At 45.9% G+C, this 22,109-nt stretch overlaps 1 protein-coding gene across 1 annotated transcript in view; it reads left to right on the top strand.

Moving 5' to 3' along the window:
* LOC134957991 (E-selectin-like) overlaps positions 1 to 22,109 on the top strand; it is a 357,129-nt gene that overhangs the window by 115,513 nt on the left and 219,507 nt on the right. The window contains exons 3-4 of the mRNA XM_063940282.1: positions 1,913 to 2,302; positions 18,877 to 18,984. Coding sequence (XP_063796352.1) covers positions 1,913 to 2,302; positions 18,877 to 18,984 — 498 coding nt within the window. The remainder of the gene's footprint in view (positions 1 to 1,912; positions 2,303 to 18,876; positions 18,985 to 22,109) is intronic.

Here is a 22,109-nt window from a genome sequence, read left to right as displayed (position 1 = left end):
AGTACTCACCTGTACTCACTGTCCCCACTCCCCAAGCTCTGGAGCTGCCCACTACAGACACCTCAGTTTGCCTCCCCCTGCTTTCGCCAGGAGCAAAGACCGCCCGCCGCTGTAGTACACTAACACCCGCATCGGCAGTCCTGGAGATCCTGCGCTGTGGGTAAGCCCCGGATCCTGACACCCTTGACATAATATCCTGTGAGTTACACAGTGTAACTATTCTTATTCAAAAGAAAGTACAGTTCAAACATGTAATAAATATACCCCAGTATTTGTATAAATAGAAAACAGGCCTGAGGGGTGAGTGAGGAACAAGTAAATCACATCAGGGTGCCTGATCCAATAAAGCTGGGTTGATTCAGCAGAACCTCTCTCACTTAGGGCCTGATTCAGAGGTGGACGAAGTGAGAATCGGTGCTGCGTATTTAGGCGCAGTGGACATCAGTGCATATGCTAATGCTGCATCCATTTCTGGCTTCTCCGATCTGCTGCCAGCTCCTGAAGCCGCAACATTGAATCTACAGCGCAAACTGGAGTTTGCTGTCTTTACTATGCCCCTGCATAATAATAATAATAATAATAATAATAATAATATGATGCCTGTCATATAAACACATGACAGGCATCATCTGTGGGGGAAAGGAGGGTGGTCTCTGGGCATCCAGGTGCCATCTTGCAGTGGCAGATTGCTGGCTGGAGCACCACATCACTGCCACTGTCATTGCAATGAGCAGGAGGAGGGCAAAGTGTGCATACACACAAACAAACAGTAGAGGGCCAGGATCCATGTACCAGTGTTTTACCTGTCAGTACCCCGACAGGCACTGTATTAGGTTGTTGTGATTGAAGAGGATCATGGTGTCAGCCACAATCAATCCTCCTTCTGCCATACTGTAGCTGCTGTCATGGGACAGTCACCGAGTTGGAGCTGCAGCAGTGCAGCCTGGGCAGGGACGAGTGGGGAGCCAGGCAGGTGAGTTGAGTGCTGAACACATCCATCTGGTCAATGTTGATGGGCGCTATCCAGGGGAGGTACAGAGTGGGCCAGGTTGGGGCAATGTAACTGCAGTGTGGGAGCCACCAATGTGTATGGCCCCATCCGCTCTGCCTATAATCCTGCCCTGCATTAGATAATGCATGACTTGTCCGGCCATGCATTAGAAAATGAATGACTTGCCCTTTATGGAGCAGCAAGGTAAATGAACGAGAAAGGGAACATTTCTTTTGTTTATATTGTAGGAATTTACCATGGTCTGACGTCAGACCATGATACACTGCAAGCATTTTATACACTTAAAGCAAATCCTATACCTTAAGAGTAAGTTATATTACTAAAATACTGTATCTTGCTAACATATACAATTTCCATAACATAATTGTGCCAATCATAGACTACCTGTGGCTCTGTATATTGCACAAATTGGAAATTTTAACAGTCGAAATTTAGTCTAAGTTCTATCTTATTTATGTAAATTGTTTCCAACTTGTTCCCGCCTTTCTTAAACATAACATGGAAATTATCTGCCACATTTATACATTTCATATTTAACAAAGGCATAAAATATTACATAATTGTGAATGTTGCCATGACTTTTTTGGGGTGGAATATTAGCCTCATAGTGGGGGAGATGTACTAAGACTTAAAAAGTGATAAATTGCACAATGATAAAGTACCAGCCAATCAGCTACTAACTGCCATGTTACAGGCTGGGTTTGAAAAATGACAGTTAAGTGCTGATTGGCTCTTACTTTTATCAATGTGCAATTTGTCACTTTTGAAGGCTTAGTACATCTGGCCCAGAATAGATAAGAGTGAGGCGTAGCTAAAGATTTATAGGTAAAATGTTTACTTTTTTTTTTACTTACTATTATGTCATTAAATTATGTAATATGCAATTCTGCTATTTTCTAGGACTTTTAAAATCTACAGAAGTGTCTGCATGGACGTATGAATTTGGGTCCGATATTATGACATGGAAAAAAGCCTATGATTATTGTGAAAAAAAATTCACTGGTATGGTTGTCATTCAAAGCAACGAAGAATCATCCTTCCTAAAGGACAAACTGCAACCTGTTGTTGCTAACCACTACTGGATTGGGATTAGAAAACATGACCAAGATTGGAGACGGGAAGGAACCAATATATCACAAACTTTGGATGTGGAATATTGGGCCCCAGGAGAGCCAAATAACAAAAATAATGCACAAAAATGTGTAGAAATTTACCTAGGAAGACATAAATATAGTGGGAAGTGGAACGATGAAAATTGTGAGAAGGAAAAAAGAGCTCTGTGTTATCTAGGTAGTATTTTTGTCTTCTCATACCCACCCCTCTCACCATGTGGGCACTCAAAATTCATAATTTTGTATTATAATCTACAGTAAGTGGAATTATGTAGCATGCCAATGTATTAATGACAGTCATAAGTAAATATATAAATTAATGCAGAGGTTAAAGTGAGCCGGACGGGTCGGAACTGTGTTCCGTCAGTTCCATTTGGAGATGGAACCAGTTCCGCCTCCTCCAGCTCACCTAATCCACGATGCCGGACGCCCGCTGAGATTTTATTACCAGTCGAACGCAGGAGCAGGGCTTAAGGTGAGTATATTGTGTTAGTTTGACTTTTTTTTTTTTTTGTGTAAGCGGCACTACTAGAGGGGGCATATCTACAGAGGGCAAAACTAAAGGGGGCATAACTATAGGGGGCATGTCTATATGGGGCAAAACTAAAGGGGGCATATCTACGAGGGGCACAACTAAAGGGGGCATAACTACTGGGGGGCATATCTACAGGGGGCATAAAAAAGGGGGTATTTCTACAGGGGGCAAAACTAAAGGGGGCATATCTACAGGGGCAGTGGCGTAACTAGAAATTTTTCTCTCTTCCCCAAGCCAAAAAAATTTCTGCCGCCCCCGCCCCTCCCCCCTATAATTGCCAATAGTAAAGTGATGAATCTGCGGGCGCGCACCGTAAAAAGGGGGCGTGGCCTCGCTGAAATGGGCATGCTTTGCATAAAGGGGCATGGCATTGCAGGCAAAGACTACCTTATACCCAAGTTTTGCAATCTGCACACCCAGACGTTGGCCACCACAGGAACAAAAATAATCCTGATTCATGCCCCTTAAATTTTTTGTAATATTTCCTCCTTATAATAATGCCCAGCATACATTATGCCACATACTGCAATGGCCCTTAGACATTATGCCACACACAATAATGGCCATGACACAATATGCCACACACCGTAATGCCCCCAACAAATTATGCCACACAACGTAATGCCTGTGACACATTATGCCACGAATCGCAATGCACGTTATACATTATGCTACACACTGCAATGCCCCTGATACATTATAGCACATACAATGCCTGTGACACATTATGACACACACCACAATGTCCGTGATACATTATGCCACACACTGCAATGCCCCTGAGACATTGTACCACATACCACAATGACCGTGATATAGTATACCACACACCGTAATGCCTGTGACACATTATGACACACACCGCAATGCCCGTGAAACATTATGCCACACACTGCAATGCCCAATACACATTAAGCCCTACAGTAATGCTTCTAATTACTTTTAAATTACCTGCTCATTGCCAGGGGTTTCATGTTCTTGGTTCCATGCACGGTGCCAGGGGTTTTCATGCTCAGGGTGTCATGCTCATTGCCAGGGGTTTCATGCGCTAGGTGTTATGCTTGTTGCCAGAGATATCATGTGCTGGGTTTCAAGCTTGTTGCCAGGGGTTTCATGCATTGGGTGTCATGCTTATTGCTAGGGGATAATGCTTGTTGCCAGGGATTTTATGAGCTGGGTGTTGTGCTTATTACCAGGGGGTAATGCTTGTTGCTAGGGCTGTGGTCCCAGTGCCACATATGCCCCTAGTGCCAGATATTCCCCCACAGTCCCAGATAAAAATATGCCCCCATAGTGTCAGAAACACATATGCCCCCAGTGTCAAATATGCCCCCCCAGTGCCAGATACACACATTCCCCAGTGTCCGCTACACATATACCCCAAGTGCCAGGTACACATATACCCCCAGTGCCAAATATGCCATTCCAGTGCCAGTTACACACCCTCCCCGGGCTTCCACGCTGCTGTGAGTTTTGGGAAGTAGCCAGGGGGCACAGCCTGCGCCTCTCCTGTGTGTCCCTCCTGGGTCTCCGGCGGCGGCTGCAGCATGTCTGTTAAATGAATTGCCAGTTTGTGAACCAATCAGAGCTTGTGGACCGCTGACGGTTTCATGCACTTGGTGTCATGCTCGCTGCTAGGGGGTAATGCTTATTGCCAGGGATTTCATGAGCTGGGTGTTGTGCTTATTACCAGGGGGTAATGCTTGTTGCTAGGGCTGTGCTCCCAGTGCCACATATGCCCCCCGTGCTAGGTATTCCTCCACAGTGCCAGATAAAAATATGCCCCCATAGTGTCAGAAACACATATGCTCCCCAGTGCCAAACATGCCCCCCCAGTGCCAGATACACATATGCCCCCAGTGCCCGCTACACATATACCCCAGTGCCAAATATGCCCCCCAGTGCCAGGTACACATATACCCCCAGTGCCAAATATGCCCCCCCAGTGCCAGTTACACATATATCCCCAGTGCCAAATATGCCACTCCAGTGCCAGTTACACACCCTCCCCAGGCTCCCCCATTGCTGTGAGTTTTGGGAAGGAGCCAGAGGGCACAGCACGCGCCTCTCCTGTGTGTCCCTCCTGGGTCTCTGATGAGGGCGGCATGTCTCTTAAATGATGTGCCAGTTCATGAGCCAATCAGAGCTTACGGACTGCTGCCGGTCCACGAGTTCTGATTGGCTCATGAACCGGCACTTCATTTAACAGACATGCCGCCGCCGGAGACCCAGGAGGGACACACAGGAGAGGCGCGCGCTGTGCCCTCCGGCTCCTTCCCAAAGCTCACAGTAGCAATCAGTGGCGGTGGCTGCTCCCCCGCAGCCCTTCGCCTCCAAGCCGCCGCAGTGGCTGTGTGGGCAGTAGTTACGCCACTGTACAGGGGGCATAACTAAAGGGATAAATAAAGGGGGCAAAAACTAAATGGGGCATATCTACTGGGGTCAATACTACATGGGGCATTACTACTGGGGGCACTACTAATGAGGGCATTGCATAGGGGCACTTCATAAGGGTCATCACTACTGGGGACATAAGGGGATCTACTACTGGGGGCACTGCATAAGGGGCACCAATACTATGGGCTCTACATAAGGGGCACTACCACTGCGGGCACTACCACTACAGAGGGAATTGCATAAGGGGCACTACTACTGTGAGCATTATGTGTATTTGGGGTGCTACTACTGTGGGCTTTCTGTATAAGGGGCACTAATGTGTGTCATAACATGAATAAGGGACACTTCTATGTCATGTCATGTAAATAAGATTGTGCTACTGTGCGACGTAATTTGAATTGGGGATACTATTGGGTGACCACACCCCTTTCTTTTTGAGACCACACCCCTTTTGTGGTGCGTGCCACAGGCACACGGCGGTGGGGGGGAGGTGAGTTCCATCACCTCCCTAGGACCACTTTAAGCACTAAATTAATGAATGCATAAGATTCTATTTATACCACTTTCACACTGACAAATATTTCCCGGGTTATTGCACATAAATGCGCATCAACCCGGGAATTTGCTCACTGTGAAAGGGTCCTGAAAGAATATCCCGGGTCGAGCGTCCCTGCATTTCATCCCAGGTCTCGACCTGGGTTGAATCCGGAATCAACCCGGGATGCGGTGCAGTGTGGACGGGTATGCCTGGTCAAGGCTACCCGGCACCCGTTCTCTGCATAGGAGGAGGCGGTGCTTGGAGATGATTATCTCCAAGCACCGCCTTCATTAACGTCAGTGATGACGTCACCAACCCGGCAATATGCCAGGTCGGGCCGCAAGTCTGAAGGGGTCTCAAGTCGGGTCACACCTGGGAAGTACCTGTGTACACATTCCCGGGTGCGACCTGGATATTGTCAATCTGAAAGGGGTATTAGTAAACATTGAGCTAAACAGAAGAAAAATATTGGCACTTTTCACGATCTGTAATCTTCTGTATTTCTATATAAAAAGATCTGCTAGGACAGACCAAGTCAGGGGGGGAATCCCAACCTGTAGCCATTCTTGTCTGTCAGCTAACACTGGCTGCTGTATAGCATAGCAGCAGCACATGATGTGGGGGGCAAGAGGAGACTGCCACTGCTCAGTGACAGCAGCCTGTCTCACTAGTACAGCTGGACTCAGGAGGGTCCAGGGAGGCTGATGTACAGATACTCTTTCCCCCTGCATGATTTACCACTTGCTGCTGAGCTGCCATACAGCGGCCAGTAGTAACGGATAGGTAAGAATTATAGCACAGGAATAGGAGGGGGAAGGCAATCACACTAATTGCCCACCCCCTGGATCTTCCCTTGGACCAAGTAAAAAGAGCATATCCTAGTGAAGAGAAATCTGGGCTCTGCCGGGATCTTTATTGCAAATATGAAAGATGGAAACATATTTTTAACCTAGTGCGCATGCGTCTTCATACTTGTGCGCAGAATGGATCCTATGGACCGGTGAAAGTGCTGCACTCTTGGAGAAAGCAAGGAAATACTGCCACTTCCCTACTTTTCTCAGTATGAACAGACCTAACCAGAGATGGTGTGTTTTGAACAAAAGATGGGAGAAGCAAAGTTTCTGTCATCTACATAAATATAATTCATGTGAAGATTATCGGTTTGAAATACTGGCAGACGGGATGACGGCTGTCAGGATACAGAGAGCAGCATTCAGTCTGCCGGAATACCGTCAGCGAGTCCCCTTGCGGGCTTCCTGCACTCACCACGCTTTGGGCCCAGTGGCGAGCTACAGGTTCTGTTCCCACTCGGTTGGTGGACCCACCAATTGAGTGGGAATTACGGGTGGGTGTCGGTGATCCAGCCGTTGGTATTTTACTGATGGCTAAGCTGCCTTCCTGTGAAGCCATCATTGACACTTATAATGCATCCAGAAAGTATTCACAGTGCTTCACTTTTTCCACATTTTGTTATGTTACAGCCTTATTCCAAACTGAAATAAAATCTTTTTTCCCCTCAAAATTCTACACACAATACCCCATACTGACAACATGAAAAAAGTGTTTTTGAGATTTTTGAAAACTTATTAAAAATAAATACTAAGAAATCACATGTACATAAGTATGCACAGCCTTTACTTAATACTTTTTGAAGCACCTTTGGCAGCAATTACAGCCTCAAGCCTTTTTGAATATGATGCCAGAAGCTTGGCACATCTATCTTTGGACAGTTTCACCCATTCCTCTTTGCAGCACCTCTCAAGCTCCATCAGCTTGGATGGGAAGCGTCGGTGCACAGCCACTTTCAGATCTCTCCAGAGATGTTCAATTGGATTCAAGCCTGGGCTCTGGCTGGGCCACTTAAGGACATTCACAGAGTTGTCCTGAAGCCACTCCTTTGATATCGTGGCTGTGTGGTTAGGGTCGTTGTCCTGCTTAAAGATGAACTGTCACCCCAGTCTGAGGTCAAGAGCTCTCTGGAGCAGGTTTTCATCCAGGATGTCTCTGTACATTGTTGCATTCATCTTTCCCTCTATCCTGACTAGTCTCCCAGTTCCAGCTGCTGAAAAACATCCCCACAGCATGATGCTGCCACCACCATGCTTCACTGTAGGGATGGTATTGGCCTGGTGATGAGAGGTGACTGGTTTCCTCCAAACATGACGCCTGGCATTCACGCCAAAGAGTTCAATCTTTGCCTCATCAGACCAGAGAATTTTGTTTCTCATGGGCTGAGAGTCCTTCAGGTGCATTTTGGCAAACTCTAGGTAGGCTGCCATGTGCTTTACTAAGGAGTGGCTTCCATCTGGCCACTCTACCATACAGGCCTGATTGGTGGAATGCTGCAGAGATGGCTGTCCTTCTGGAAGGTTCTCCTCTCTCCACAGAGGAATGCTGTAGCGCTGACATAGTGACCATCGGGTTACATAGTTACATAGTCAGTGAGGTTGAAAAGAGGCAAAATGCCCATCGGGTTCAACCTGTATTCTGCATAAATCTGTTTATTTTATAATGTGCATGCTGAAGTAATGGTTTAGTACCGATTTACAGCAATGATTCCTACCACTCCCAGATAATTGTAATCAGGGGCGGAACTCTGGGAGGCAGTGGAGTCGGCTGCCGCCGGGCTCCTGGCCTCAAGGGGGCGCATCTCCTCCACACTGTCTCCCGCTGCCTGACTCCTGAAGAGGAGCTTTCGTGTCAGTGTCAGGGGGAGCCCGCAGATCAGGAGGACTGGAGGAGCTAATCGCAGCCTGGAACCTGTCACCGGAAGAGGAGGAGCTCGTAGCAGCATGAGCACCCTCAGCGTTCTGAGGGAAAATCCCACCGGCCAGCCGCTGTGTGCTCCGGCTCTGCGGGTAAGTGGAGGTCCAGGGCAGCCTCACTTACCCTTCCTTGTGATGGTCACATAATCGTGCGTGCCGAAAGCCGGTGATTGGGGGGCGCGCGCGCGGGGTGGGGGTCTTATTGTATACATTGCTGGGAGGTGCTGCACTTCGGATCCCTTCAATAATGACACACACAGCAGCACCATTATATAATCAATATTTCAATCTGGTACTATAGATTGTCACCAGGATACCATACCTGATGACAATCTATAGTACCAGATTGAAATATTGATTATATAAAGGTGCTGCTGTGTGTGTCATTACTGAAGGGATCCTAAGTGCAGCACCTCCCAGCAATATATTAAAACTTCTTGTGGGGGCACCAGAATAAGTAAATGTATAGAGAGAGAGAGAGAGATGTGGAATTCAGTGGCACTCCACAGACTTGAATATATTAATAATAAATAATTAATCCATGAATTAAATAAAGTATGGAGTATTAACTGTATAGAAGTCTGTGGAGTGCCACTGAATTCTACATCTATATGAGACCGTTGCTTTGACCTAAGGAGGGCACCACAGCAAGAATTCATTGTACCCTCAAAGGAGTGTCAGGCTCACAGTCCTATAAAAAAATAAAATATATAGATAAATAGATAGATAGAGATAGATGATAGATAGATATAGATATAGGCAAAGTGTGACATCCCTAGATGCTCCCAACACCAGGTAAGAGATACTGCATGGCACTCCAGGACGTCTTTGAATCAATTACATTTTACTGCAATATATAACCCAGAATCGTTGATATATTGCGGTAAAAGTTTATTGATTTAAATAAGTCCTGGAGTGCCATGCAGTATCTCTCACCTGGTGTTGGGAGCATCTAAGGAAAGGACGCCACACTTATATACATCATTATCAGCAAGGGCACCCAGGCAACTGCATATACAATAGTGAGTACTGAACCACAAGATGAATATATATATATATATATAGTATTATCATTTACTGTATCAGTGCGCAGTATGTTAGTGTCCATGGAATACAGTGACTTGCATACTCCCTTTTGTGTGGACGGTGTAATGGTTATCATTATGCATCACAGCACTGAGGTCATGGGTTCTGTTCCCGCCATGGCCCTGACTGTGTAGAGTTTGTATAGTCTCCCATTGCTGGCGTGGTTACCACCAGGTACTCTGGATAGGTAGGTTATTTGGCTCCCAACAAATATTAACCCTAGTACATGAGTGTACAGGGGCAGACTACATTGGCCAAGTATTTCTTATCTGCCATCAAATTCTATGTGACAGGTCTCGCAATAGTACAGCTGTCTGGTTCTCGCCTCTGGCCGGGGAGAAGGAGTGCAGACTAGAGTCCTGGGAGCTGCTATCCACCTCCTCCTTCTCCAGTGTGACCTGCCACCTCCACACTTCCCTATGATTTGTCCCTGAACTGTGATCAGGACTAATGCTAGGAGAGAAAGCCTTGTGATGAACATCTGCTTAATTCTCCACGTCCGCCACCCTGCCTGCTGTATGTGAGAGTGTAGAGAGCAGTCACTGGACGTTGTGCCCCCTATACTGAGCGGGATATCAGAGTTATTTCTGCGTCTTCCGTCATTCTGCTGCGGAGCCCATCCACACACTGCTGATGCGGGGGTCACCCACTTTATAGGCTGCTACACAGGTACTTATGGTGTTAAAATAGGAAGAAGAGCTGTTGTGTAGCCTACACATGGAGCCCTTCTCATCAATCCCTATAATTATGGGGATTGTTATTAACTGCGCCAGGGCAGTCGGACTTAATCCCCTGCTGTATTGTTCTTGAAAGTGGCGTTTGTGTGTTGTTTATATATATACTGTATATCGGCACACCACTGCGCCAAAGCATCTACATTGTGACACGCTAGTGGGTGAGGGAGTACTGTAGATTTGCTATAATGGTATGCTGGTGTCTATTTTATTGTGATGACTGACTTGGAGTGCCGTCCACTTTGTATGTGTATATATATTACTATTGGGAAAGGCACCTGAGCACGCTACTACTGTTCAACATGAGTGCCGGATAGCTACATATGAAGGGCGTGTGTGTAGGAGGGGGGGGGGGGGGGGGGGGGGGCACCAACACTTATCATGCCTCCGGGCGACTGGGGCGAACTTACGCCACTGATTGTAATGTCAGTATGCTAAATGCTAAAGCCCTTGATACGTTTTCCTTTTAGAAATTTGTCCAATCCGTTTTTAAATGCATTTATAGAGTCTACCATTACTACTTCCTCCGGCAGTGAGTTCCAAATCTTTATTCCCCTTACAGAGAAGAACCCTGTCCTACGTTGCGTACTGAATTTTCTCTCTTCTAGCCTCAGTGAGTGCCTATATAGAGTTCTTTTAATAAATAAATCAGTTGCTAGCTCCGTGTAATGCCCCTTTACATATTTGAAGATATTAATAATGTCTCCTCTTAGTCTCCTCTTTTCTAGTGAATACATATTTAATTTAGTAAGCCTCTCCTCGTATTCCAGTGTCTCTAAACCTTTAATCAATTTAGTAGCTCGTCTTTGAACTCTTTCTAGTTCTGCGATGTCCTTTTTGTAATATGGGGCCCAAAACTGAATGCAATATTCCAGGTGTGGGCGTACCAATGATTTGTACAACGGCAGGATTACATCCTCATCCTTGGTCTCAATGCCCCGTTTAATGCACGCAAGCACTTTACTTGCCTTTTTTGCTGCAGTTTGGCATTGTGTACTGTTACTAAGCCTATTATCTATTAGCACCCCCAAATCTTTTTCCACCATAGTTACCCCTAGATTTTCTCCATCTAGAGTGTAGGATGCAAGTGTGTTTTTTGTCCCAAAATGCATAACTTTGCATTTTTCTATGTTGAACCTCATTTTCCATTTAGACGCCCAGAATTCCAGTTTAACTAAGTCATTGGGGTAAATTTACTAAGATTCGTATTTTCCCGTTTCAGGTCAAAGTTCAATCACGAATGACATCGAAAGTGTAAAACTGCAACTTTTTGAATTTATTACGACTAATTTACTAAGCTGCCGTATTTTGCCTTTTCGGGTTTTCCGATGTCGATGTCATTCGTTTTTTTTTCCAGTTTTTTTACGGCAGTGATTAGCAAAACACTGCCGACTTTTTAAAAATGAATCTCGGTCGGATCTGTGTGATCCGTGGTGGGGTTCATTTTTTTTTTTTTTTAAATTAAACAGTGTAAAATCATAAAAAAAATTGCGTGGGGTCCCCCCTCCTAAGCATAACCAGCCTCGGGCTCTTTGAGCCGATCCTGGTTGCAGAAATATGGGGGGGAAAATGACAGGGGTTCCCCCATATTTAAGCAACCAGCATCGGGCTCTGCGCCTGGTCCTGGTTCCAAAAAATACGGGGGACAAATAGAGTAGGGGTCCCCCGTATTTTTAAAACCAGCACCGGGCTCCACTAGCTGGACAGATAATGCCACAGCCGGGGGTCACTTTTATATAGTGCCCTGCGGCCGTGGCATCAAAAATCCAACTAGTCAACCCTGGCCGGGGTACCCTGGGGGAGTGGGGACCCCTTCAATCAAGGGGTCCCCCCCCCCAGCCACCCAAGGGCCAGGGGTGAAGCCCGAGGCTGTCCCCCCCCATCCAGTGGGCTGCGGATGGGGGGGCTGATAGCCTTTTGTGATAATGAAAAGATATTGTTTTTAGTAGCAGTACTACAAGGCCCAGCAAGCCTCCCCCGCATGCTGGTACTTGGAGAACCACAAGTACCAGCATGCGGCGGAAAAACGGGCCCGCTGGTACCTGTAGTACTATTACTAAAAAAATACCCAAAAAAAGACAAGACACACACACCGTGAAAGTAAAGATTTATTACATACATGCACACAAACATACATACATACTTACCTTATGTTCACACGAGGGTCTGTCCTCTTCTCCAGTAGAATCCAAGGGGTACCTGTTGAATAAATTCTACTCACCAGATCCCGGGTCCCAGGGTCCTCGGGGCAACCATTTGTAATCCAGGTACTTGAATAAAATACCAAAACGGAGAGCCGAGCCACGAACTGAAAGGGGCCCCATGTTTTCACATGGGACTCCTTTCCCCGAATGCCAGAAACCCACTCTGACTGATGTCTAAGTGGGTTTCTTCAGCCAATCAGGGAGCGCTACGTTGTAGCACCCTCCTGATCGGCTGTGTGCTCCTGTACTGAGTGACAGGCGGCACACGGCAGTGTTACAATGTAGCGCCTATGCACTCCATTGTAACCAATGGTGGGAACTTTCTGCTCAGCGGTGACGTCACTTTAGGTCAACCGCAGGGCAGAAAGTTCCAACCATTGGTTACAATGGAGCGCATAGGCGCTACATTATAACACTGCCGTGTGCCGCCTGTCACTCAGTACAGGAGCACACAGCCGATCAGGAGGGTGCTACAACGTAGCGCTCCCTGATTGGCTGAAGAAACCCACTTAGACATCAGTCAGAGTGGGTTTCTGGCATTCGGGGAAAGGAGTCCCATGTGAAAACATGGGGCCCCTTTCAGTTCGTGGCTCGGCTCTCCGTTTTGTTATTTTATTCAAGTACCTGGATTACAAATGGTTGCCCCGAGGACCCTGGGACCCGGGATCTGGTGAGTAGAATTTATTCAACAGGTACCCCTTGGATTCTACTGGAGAAGAGGACAGACCCTCGTGTGAACATAAGGTAAGTATGCATGTATGTTTGTGTGCATGTATGTAATAAATCTTTACTTTCACGGTGTGTGTGTCTTGTCTTTTTTTGGGTATTTTTTTAGTAATAGTACTACAGGTACCAGCGGGCCCGTTTTTCCGCCGCATGCTGGTACTTGTGGTTCTCCAAGTACCAGCATGCGGGGGAGGCTTGCTGGGCCTTGTAGTACTGCTACTAAAAACAATATCTTTTCATTATCACAAAAGGCTATCAGCCCCCCCATCCGCAGCCCATTGGATGGGGGGGGACAGCCTCGGGCTTCACCCCTGGCCCTTGGGTGGCTGGGGGGGGGACCCCTTGATTGAAGGGGTCCCCACTCCCCCAGGGTACCCCGGCCAGGGTTGACTAGTTGGATTTTTGATGCCACGGCCGCAGGGCACTATATCAAAGTGACCCCCGGCTGTGGCATTATCTGTCCAGCTAGTGGAGCCCGGTGCTGGTTTTAAAAATACGGGGGACCCCTACTCTTTTTGTCCCCCGTATTTTTGGAACCAGGACCAGGCGCAGAGCCCGATGCTGGTTGCTTAAATATGGGGGAACCCCTGTCATTTTTCCCCCCATATTTCTGCAACCAGGATCGGCTCAAAGAGCCCGAGGCTGGTTATGCTTAGGAGGGGGGACCCCACGCAATTTTTTTTTAGAAAATAATCACTTTCCCACCCCTTCCCACTGATATACATGCACGGATCTCATGGATCCGTGCATGCCTATCCAATCACGAATAAAAAAAGCAGGTCTGTTTTTTTTAAGCACTTTTTTACAAGTTGTAATTTTTCACGGCAGTGTTTTGTTTTTTTTTGCTTTGCACTTCTTAGTAAATGACCGAGATTCATACTTAAACAGCCGCGTTTTGACCGATGGTGTATTCATTCGTGATTTTTTTCCTAGGACTTCCAAATATTACGAATGCCCTCATCACTGCCGTGATTTGAGTTTAGTAAATTACCGAGATGACACTTTGATGAAAAAACGGCATCTCGGTCAAAATCGGGACCTTAGTAAATTTACCCCATTCTGTAGAGATTCCACATCGGTTTCTGAGTTAATTACCTTACACAGTTTCGTGTCGTCTGCAAAGATTGACACTGTGCTTTCCAGGCCTATTCCTAGATCATTGATAAATATAATGAACATCAGTGGGCCAAGAACAGACCCTTGTAGTATTCCACTGACTACTGGTGCCCAGCTGGAGAACATCCCATTTACCACTACTCGTTGTTCCCGGTTGTCCAACCAATTACCTATCCAAGTACAAATAGTATTTCGAAGGACAAGTTCCCTTAATTTGTGGACCAGTCTCCTATGTGGCACTGTATCGAAGGCTTTTGCAAAATCTAAGTAAACCACGTCCACTGCTTTTCCATGGTCAATATTCTTGCTCACTTCCTCATAGAAGCTAATTAAATTGGTTTGACATGACCTGTTCCTTACAAACCCATGTTGACTTTTAGTAATAAACTTACTTGCATGTAGGTGCTCCTCTATGCTATCCCTCAAAATATTATAATATTTTACCCACTATAGAGGTTAAACTAACTGGTCTATAGTTTCCAGGATTATTTTTAGTTCCCTTTTTAAATAAAGGCACTACCTCAGCTATGCGCCAATCCTTTGGTACCATGCCTGATCTAATCGAACTATTGAAAATCAGGTATAGGGGTTTAGCTAGCTGTGTCCTAAGCTCCATAATAACCCTCGGATGCAAACCGTCTGGGCCTGGTGATTTATTAATCTTTATTTTGCTTATTCTCTCCAGGACTACTTCCTCACTTAAACATGTATCTAGCCAAGAGTCATTACATTCACTGTCGTTAAGCAATACTGTCACCTGTGCATCCTCTCTGGTGAATACTGATGAAAAAAATTGTTCAATATTTCAGCTTTTAATTTGTCATCGTTTGTCAAGGATCCCAATTCATCCTCTAATGGGCCCACGTTCTCCTTCTTCAACCTTTTACTGTTTATATATTTATAAAACTTTTTAGGATTGGTTTTACTCTCAATAGCGATTTGTTTTTCGTTAGCAATTTTAGCTGCTCTTATTACTTTTTTGCGTCTTTTATTGCATTCCTTGTAAAACCGGAATGACTCCTCCCCTCCATTAGATTTAAATGTTTTAAAAGCACGTCTCTTATTAGCCATTGCTTCTTTGACCTCCTTATTAAGCCACATTGGTTTGTGCTTAATACTCCTGCATTTACTGCTCATTGGAATGAATTTGTGAATATTGCTTTCAAGCAACCCTTTTAAAGTATCCCACATTTCCGAAGTGTCCTTGCCATGAAACAACTCATCCCAGTCAATGCCGTTTAGTGCTCGTCTCAGCATATTAAAGTTAGCTTTTCTAAAGTTTAATGTTTTGGTTGCTCCCTTATAGCTATTTTTCTTGAAACTGATGTCAAAAGTGATCATATAATGATCGCTGTTTCCCAAGGTCTCCCCAACTTTAATGTTTGATATAATGTCCACGTTATAACTTATTGGAAATAACTAGGTCCAGAATAGTTTTACCTCTAGTTGGGTCCTCGACTAATTGAGTCAGGAATTGATCCTTCAATGTATTTAAAAACCTGTTGCTCCTAGTTTTTAAACATTAATCGTTCCTCCAATTTATAACAGGATAGTTAAAGTCTCCTAACACTAGGATGTCCCCCATTCCTGCTGCTTTTTCTATTTGCTGTAGGAGTTGTTCCTCCTCATGTATGCTGATATCCGGTTGCTTGTAACACGTGCCGATGACTAGTTTCTTTGCCTCAGTGCCCTCACTTGTGATCTCAACCCATAGCGACTCCACGTTATCTCCAGTCCCCTTGTAGATAGTATCTATTACGCATGGTTTAAGAGATGGTTTAACAAAGAGACATATCCCTCCTCCCCTTTTGGTAGCCCTATCCCTCCTAAAAAGAGAATAACCCTCCAAAAACGCAACCCAGTCGTGGGAGTCGTCCCACCATGTTTCTGTAATACCTATAATATCATATTGGAATTTTGATGCAAGACATTCCAATTCTCCCATTTTACCCAATAGGCTTCTTGCATTTGCAAGCATACATTTTAGCATAGTGTTTCCCTTGACGGTTTGTTTTAATGGTATCTTATCTGTATTTACAAGTGTCTTTCTGGACTTACTCTTACCTATTGTTAATCTCCTCCCCCCCATTACCACCCCCATCATATTTAATACCTCCTTCCTCTCTACTAGCACTATTTGACGTAATAAGTCTTTCTATGTCCTGCCCCCTGATGTTAGTATCTTCCCTTATGCTTTGGACATCCTTTTCTATATTCTGCATTGTTGTGGAATACTCATCCGTAGGTAATCATTTTGGAATATCTCGGACAATACCAGTGTCTGTAAATCCGGTGTCAATACCCATGCAGATACCCTTGCCTGCTGATCCTTCGCTCCCCCCTTCTCCTCCGCCAAATTGTTCTTTACCCTGATCTTTACTGTTCTCCCTCTTTGTCCCGTAGACACTAGCTAAACCCTCCACCCAGGCTCCTAGTTTAAAAGCTCCTCCAACCTTCTAACCATCCTACCCCCCAGCACCGCAGCCCCCTCTTCATTCAGGTGCAATCCATCACGTCAAAAAAGATGGCGCCTGACTGAGAAGTCCGCCCAGTGTTCCAAGAACACAAACCCCTCCTTTCTACACCAGTCTCTAAGCCACACATTTACCTCCCTAATCTCCCTCTGTCTCCCTGGGCTAGTGCGTGGCACTGGTAATATTTCTGAGAATATTACCTTAGATGTCCTTGCCTTTATTTTCTTGCTTAATTCACTATAGTCTTTCTTAAGGACATCCCACCTACCACTAACTTTGTCATTGGTGCCAACATGCACCAAACAGCCGGGTCTTTACCAAGCCCCTCCCAACAATCTATCTACCCAGTCCGCGCTGTGCCGTACCCGAGCACCCGGGAGACAACAGACTGTACGGCGATCACGGTCCCGGTAACAGATTGCCCTATCTGTCCTCCTGATGATAGAATCCCCTACCACCACAATCTGACTAGGTACCTCACTATCTTTTTTCCCATCTGTACCGGAGGGACTGCTCCTCTGGTTGCTAGAGGAAACAGTCTCCTCCGGTTCCGTCATTTCCTCAATGTCATCCCCAGAATCTTCGGCCAATCGGGTGAATTTGTTGGGGTTTGGCAGATCGGATATGTCCTGTCTCCCCCTTTTATTCTTCCTTCTAACCGTGACCCAGCTGGCTACCTGATCCTCCTCGTCTACCGGTGTTCCCCCCTGCAACTCCTCCACCGTTCTATCTAAACTTTGCTCGAGATTGTGAATGTCTCTCAGTCGCTTAACGGTCTGCTCTAGATCAGTTACCTGAACCGTTCGCTCACATTTCGCACAGATGTACCCGCACTCGGACAGTTGAGCCAGGTGCGCATACATCATGCACGACACACACTGAGTGAGATTCCCAATCTCGGCCCCACCCATTTTAATGTGTGCTAACTCCCTGTTACCTTAAAAAGAAACAAACTAAGGGACGATCTATATAAAATACAATAAATGCGGGACAAAAGACAATAAATAAGCAGATAAATAAGGGACAATAAAGGATACATTAAGTGGAATAAATTAAGTACAAATACAAAGTACCACTAAACAGTAAGTGACAGATAAAAATAGAAAGGGCAATCTATATGTATAGGACAATATACAAGGTATGAGGGGTCAATAAATAATAAATAAAAAGAACTGATACGTATAGAAATTAAATAATACAATTTTTACAGTAAAGGATAAAGTTGATACTTATCTGCTCCCTTCTTCTTCTATGCTCTCAGGTGCAGCGTCTCAGGCTCCTGGCACTGCTCCCTGCTTGGATCTCCCCCCTGGCTCAATGTGGGGCCCTTCCCTCGCCGCACTGCCCTCCGCCTGCCCTCCGCCCGCACTCGGCTCAGCACTGGTAGCGGCACCTGCACCTTACAGCTGCTGCTCCGTACCGTCCCTTCCTGCTTGTGCGCGCGCTCCCGCGCACCCGCACTCGCTCGTCACTTCCGGGTTCCGGCTTCTCAGCGTGTCACAGCGTCTCCTCGCACGGTCCGTCCAGCGTCTCCTGATCTTCTGGTAGCCTGGTAGGTGTCCCTGCCAATCTTGGTTCTTGGTGACCTCCCTAACTGGGTCCCTTCTCCCCCGATCTCTCAGTTTAGACAGCCGGCCAGCTTCAGGAAGAGTTCTGGTGGTTCCGAACTTTTTCCATTTACAGATGATGGAGGCCACTGTGCTCATTGAGGCCTTCAAAGCAGCAGATATTTTTCTGTATCCTTCCCCAGATTTGTGCCTCGAGACAATCTTGTCTCGGAGGTCTACAGACAATTTCTTTGACAAGTGTGGGACCTTATATAGACAGGTGTGTGCCTTTCCAAATCATGTCCAATCAACTGAATTTACTACATGTGGACTCCAATTAAACTTTCCGGATGCACTATATGTGGCTGCAGGAATCTGACAGAGGAAAGAAAAGGTGGAGAACTATGTTATTTCACTGTAGTGTAGCATTTTATTCTATTTGTGTCACTTATTTTAGTTAATCTGTCTGAGCAACTGATAAACATTTTAGTGTTTTGAAAGTAGTTTATTTTTATTCTAAATTGATTCATCTTTCTATTTATACAATCATGTTTGACATTTAGTAATGCATAAATGTGGCTTTTTAATTTTAATTAGTTACAAATTGTTGAAATATATCTCTATTTATAGTCAGTTGCCAAGATTCATCTTGCAATCACCATGGGGAATGTGTGGAGACACCTGGAAATTATACCTGCAAATGCTGGCCAGGATTCCGTGGAGCAAATTGTGAAAATGGTAATGTACAAATAAAATTTTTGTCAAATACACAATTATGGAATCTGCTTTCTAAGCTGTGATACAGTACATTACAACTGTATGCAGAATAAACTGTATTAGTAGTACCTTGCTAAACTGTGATAGCAACAGATTTATTTGCTTTTGTTTAATTCCAGTATGTCCACACTCACTTAGTAGTGGTTAGTAGTGCTGGGGTAGCTACCCAAATGGGCATAAGAGATCCAAATGCAGAAAGTCAGTAAAGGGTGCACTCCCCAGACTTGCAAGATAACAGAAGGGGTTATAAACCTCACACGTCAGATGCATCCACGCGCCACTCAAGCACACTTATCTTATGAAATAAAGACACCACAACTGTAGTTGGCGTGAAAGGGGTCAGCTTTTATTTTCTGACTGAGAGGGAGGCCTATTAAATACTAAAACTAAAATGCAGACTTCCCTCTCTAACTAAGGTGGCGGGGAGAAGAACGGTTAAACATAATAAAAGTAACATGGGTGATCAACATCATAATATATAAAAACAAGCAATAAAAAACATATGTGTGAGGGAGCCTCCTGCCCCAGATGTTCCGGGATCGGCCTCCTGCCTCCATCCCAGACATCGAAAAATCAAAAATCCAAGGACAGGGGTCGACCTTCTGCCACTACCCCTGTCCACCAACAGTTGCAGGGACGGAGGTACGCTCCGCCCCTACGGGATAAAAAATTGGGCCACCAGCCCCGCCATCCACATATGTTTTATACCAATTATATGGACACACTTGGTAAAATGATGTCCGTAAACTAATTCTAAATGCTATAAAATTACCTCAAAGTACACCCAAACTTACTTACCGTGAACTCATAATAAAATTTAAGTAACCGTTCAGAAAACCGGCCACCGAAAGCCGACACAATGAACCCAACAGTAGAACAAAACCAAATTTTTTAGGGCGGGAGGGCGGGTTACGTGAAGAAACTGAAAGAGGCAGGAAGTAGTAGGCTAGCAACCTATATCCATGGCAGTACAGCCCCTATCCACAATCCAACCAATAGCCTCCCGGTCCCTCCATCTACGTTCCTCCCATTACAAAAACCTTAACCCCTTCCAAGCAAAGTGATGCATTGAGCGGCGCTCCGCAAGCCCAGATGGTGCGTTTATGCTGCTATGTGTTATGCACACCAGTGCCTGCAGGAATGTACTGGTGTTTGAACTGTTATGCAAAACAAATGGACTCACAGACAAACTGGGGAATATGACATAACGTACACAGAAGGTGATAGGGTAACAAAATACACACACAGTGAACAGAGAAGCCCAGAGGCTAAGGAACTGGGTATCTCCCTTGTATTAGAACTGCTCAGATGTAAAAAGCAAGATGTTGTGTTTTAATACGTAGAGAACCCGAAATGCTGTTGCTAAGGGCAACAGCAAAACCCTAAAGGGTTACCAACGGGTGTGGCAGTAAACTCCTTGGTCAGAGATGGAATGATAGACACAAGGAGAGCCTCCACAATCCTGATTCTCACTTGCAGTGCACAGGTTTAAGCTTACTGCCACTAAACTGACCCCTGACACCTAGCACAGTGAGACAGGATTAGACAGGCAAGTGTTAGAATACAGCCGCAAACTTGCTAAGTTCACAGAGTAATAACAGAACCCCAGCAAGCTAAACGACTGACTCCAGTCTTACTGCTAGGTCTGGATTGGCAGAGTGTAATACCAAATCCCCAGGCCTATTTGCAGTACGCAACAAACAAATACAAAGCTACACAGTACTGGCTAACTTTCATGAACTGACTAACCAACAGAGATTCAGCAGCATCTGCTTACCCTGAAAAGAGGCCTTATAAAGCAGGTGCTGTCCACGCCCCACTCAGACCTCACAGACTGTGAGCACAAAAACCAGCACCGGATCCCCTGCCGTGCACAGAGCCTATAACCACTGCACAGCAAAAGACCCGAACTGGAGTATCAGCTGCGCTCAGGTTACTCCACTAGCACTTGTCTCCCGGTTGCCATGACGACGTGGCAGCACAGGGCAGGAGACCCTAACAGTACCCCCCCTCTGACGAGGGGTCAAAGAACCCCTACCACCGGGTTTATCGGGGAACTGCGAGAAGAAAGAGCGTATCAGTCTGGGGGCATGAAGATCACAACTGCGCACCCACGACCGCTCCTCCGGGCCATACCCCTTCCAGTGCACCAAAAATGACAGCCGACCCCGAACCACCTTGGAGTCAAGAATCCTTTCAACAACAAACTCCCTCTGGCCACGTATCAGAAGAGGGGAAGGTCTTCCACTGGAAGAAGGATTACTAATCGCCCGTTTTAAAAGGGAACAATGAAATGTTTTATTGATACCCAAAGAACGGGGCAGATCTAACTGAAATGCCACCGGATTGATAACCCTGGTGATCTTATAAGGGCCGATGAACCGGGGCCCTAACTTATGAGATGGCTGTCTCAACTTCAAATTCTTGGTAGACAACCAGACGAAGTCTCCTAATTTGAAGCTGCAGGGTCTTTTCCGCTTATCAAAAACCCTTTTGGTCACTAATGACACAGACACAAGGGCTTTCTTCACTTTCCGCCAAATACCTCTAAGGACCGAAACCACAGAGGAACCACCAGGCGTGGAGTCCAGGGGGTCAAAAGAATTGGCCTTAGGATGATGCCCATACACACAAAGGAAGGGAGAGATCCCTGTAGCAGAGTGAGCCGCGTTGTTATAGGCAAACTCCGCCATGGACAGATGAGCAACCCAGTCAGTCTGACACTTGGAGACATAACACCTGAGGAACTGCTCCAAGGACTGGTTCACCCTTTCAGTCTGCCCATTAGACTGCGGATGGTAGCCTGACGACAAGCTGACAGAAATCTGGAGATCGGAACAAAATGCCCTCCAGAATTTGGCCACAAACTGGGATCCGCGGTCAGAGACCACATCAAGTGGCAACCCGTGGAGACGCACAACATGCAGCATAAATAATTCAGACAGGCGTCTGGCTGATGGCAGCCCAACCAGTGGAACGAAGTGCGCCATCTTCGAAAACCTGTCAACGACAACCCAGATGGCTGTCATCCCCGAGGATTTGGGCAAGTCCACCACAAAATCCATTGAAATGTGGGTCCATGGCTT

Source organism: Pseudophryne corroboree, chromosome 9 (genome assembly GCF_028390025.1).
Source record: "Pseudophryne corroboree isolate aPseCor3 chromosome 9, aPseCor3.hap2, whole genome shotgun sequence".
NCBI classification, from domain to species: domain Eukaryota; kingdom Metazoa; phylum Chordata; class Amphibia; order Anura; family Myobatrachidae; genus Pseudophryne; species Pseudophryne corroboree.
The sequence above is the reverse complement of the archived record's forward strand: the minus strand, read 5'-3'. Positions and strand labels throughout refer to the sequence as shown.